This window comes from Leuciscus leuciscus (genome assembly GCF_965113295.1).
Source record: "Leuciscus leuciscus genome assembly, chromosome: 21".
NCBI lineage: Eukaryota > Metazoa > Chordata > Actinopteri > Cypriniformes > Leuciscidae > Leuciscus > Leuciscus leuciscus.
The window spans coordinates 37,430,706-37,433,205 of NC_138745.1; the positions used below are offsets into that span (position 1 = coordinate 37,430,706).

The 2,500-nt window shown below is 35.5% G+C and overlaps 1 protein-coding gene across 9 annotated transcripts in view; it reads right to left on the reverse strand.

Annotated features, from left to right (window-relative positions):
* The window catches only part of ryr2a (ryanodine receptor 2a (cardiac)), a 167,446-nt gene that overhangs the window by 51,267 nt on the left and 113,679 nt on the right, over window positions 1–2,500 (reverse strand). For all 9 annotated transcript variants that reach the window (XM_082152374.1, XM_082152373.1, XM_082152376.1 and 6 more), the window contains one exon: window positions 243–481. In XM_082152374.1, the coding sequence (XP_082008500.1) occupies window positions 243–481 (239 nt within the window). The remainder of the gene's footprint in view (window positions 1–242; window positions 482–2,500) is intronic.

Here is a 2,500-nt window from a genome sequence, read left to right on the forward strand (position 1 = left end):
ATTAAAGACAAAACACTTCAGCAAAACATGATCAGCTCAAAGTGTCCCAATCATTTCTGCTCCTAAATGTTTATAAATGTCACTGGTAGTCACTGTATGAAGAGTCTTTGGGTATAATATGTCACAGTTTACTTTATTCTGCTATAGTGTCCTGATCACACTAGTAAAAACATCTGAATAATGAGTAATTCTTGGTTTGACTGTATATAGTGCAGTGACAGGTGAGAGGTAAGCGGACTCACGGATGAGGTCCTCCCCGAACATGTTCTGTGCGATGTGCTCAAACAGCGAGGACAGCACCGGCAGGAGCGCCACCGTCGTGTAGTTGATGATCTGTGTGACGCCCTTGGGTTGCGATCGTGTGTGTGTGAACTGACCCTGACGCAGGTTGTCCAAGGTTTTCTCCAAATCTTCTGATGCGTTCTCGAAAAACGCCCTCAGAGCCGCTTTAACCGAGTCCTGACCGGTCTTCATCACAGTCCTGAACACAGAAGGGATTGAGCCACATACTAGACACTGTACATCAACATCTGTGTCCTTCACCCTTACAGAACAAACATATATGGGGATATACTCCAAAATATAACTATTTTTGGAAACTAGTGCTTATATGTTTCAATATACTGTAATATATGCATTGACAATGAATGCCTATATATTAATACATATAAAATATTAATAAATGAAGACAAAAATAACATTACATGTAATATTCACAAAGTTGTATCCTTTATTGTGTACATAAATTGCGCATACATGTTCCCATATAAATGTGATTGTATGTTTACACACATATACACACACACATTCACGGAATGAGTTACAACAGATTTCTAGTTCCCAGCATGCTTTGCTTCTGACTGTTAAAGGAGAGTAAATGTTAAAATGAAGTGTTATTAATGTGTTTTGCTCAGTATTAATATAGGGGGAGATCTGTTAGTGTTTAATGTTCTATAATTTGGGGATGTAAAAGGTTTTCTGGTGTGTGTGAGTGTGTGGGGGGGGGGGTTGTGCTGAAGAGCTGCGGTTCAGGTGATGATTGGACCAATATAATTAAGACTATAATTACTATATTTTGAAAGTAATGTCTGTGCTCTTCTCAACAGTGATAGTCTCTAGACTAAACACTTTAGTACATGCAGGCGTGCTTTTGTTAACTAGCTTGAAAATATGAAACATTTATAATGTAAATAATAATAAAAATATATTACATTATATATTTCTCTATATATGTGTGTTTATGCTTCGTGAGTAAATATATATTATATAATATATCTGCAATATATTACACATGCAGTACCATATCTGATCACATGTGCATCTATATATTATGAAGTGTATTAATGAATATAAAATATATACATTATGATATATTAGTAAATATATATTTTTTATATATGTGAAAAGCGGCAATTCTTTATGTATTATTCAATATATTGTAATATATTAACACAATACAGTATATTATTCTGTATATTTTCAAATGTACTGTTTAGGGGTGACCCCGAATAGTTGAAGATTCGATGCTTCGATAGGAGGAGCCTGATTCGACTACTGATCTCACGGTCGAATCTCCACAGAGGTGTTATGAAACGAGGATCATGCCACTTTGGCTATATGAGGGCGCTCAATGTCTGATTTCACACAGAACTACCGGTTTTCTGTCAATGCTTTAATATTCAGCCTATTATGATAATGCTGTATATAAAAATGTGCAAATAAAGAAGCTTTTAATAAATATTTTTTAACGTGCGTGAATAAATCCAAACACCCCGCGACAGATTTAAGTTTCACTTTCAATCCGTGACCGACAGAGGAGAGAGGAGCGTCTTGGCGGCAAGGATTTAAATCTTTAACAATGTCTGGGATAAGAAAATCTAAAGTGTGGATGTAGGCTACAGTACACCATCAGAAAGGATATTCTCCAAAGCTGGATTTAGCATCAGGAAAACCATGTTCGCACTTCTGCCGGCCAACGTTAACAAGTTGGATTTTCACGTTAAGTGTTTTAGAATGTATTTTATCCGCGCGCACAATTTGAAAAGACTCCAACGGACAGACAGAGTGAAAGACTTTCAGGATTTGTTCTCTCGATCAGGTACAAGTGATTTCAAAACTTTTCAGCCGGTTCTAATTAGATTTGTGGATGCTGTGAACATGTTTAGCTAAAGACTGCCTCTCCAGTTTAGCAGTTAGTGTTGTTTCTGCAGTTAAAAAGACAAAGTTGAAAATTCTGGCTACTATCGTTATTTTAATAATTTCTTTATTTTAATTTTATTTATTGATCTGTCAGGGTTATCTAATCTAACTATTTGTGGCTTGTGTTTTGAATATATGTTCCCCTGCACTTTAGGCATTTTGCACACATTTGCTCCTCATCCTGTGACTTGATTCTGATTTATTTCGTTTTGTATTTTTATTTATTAGAAAGGTATATTCTGTTCTAATTTAATTTAGTAAATTAATTGTTTATTTTTTCGGTGCATCGATGTTGTGCTGT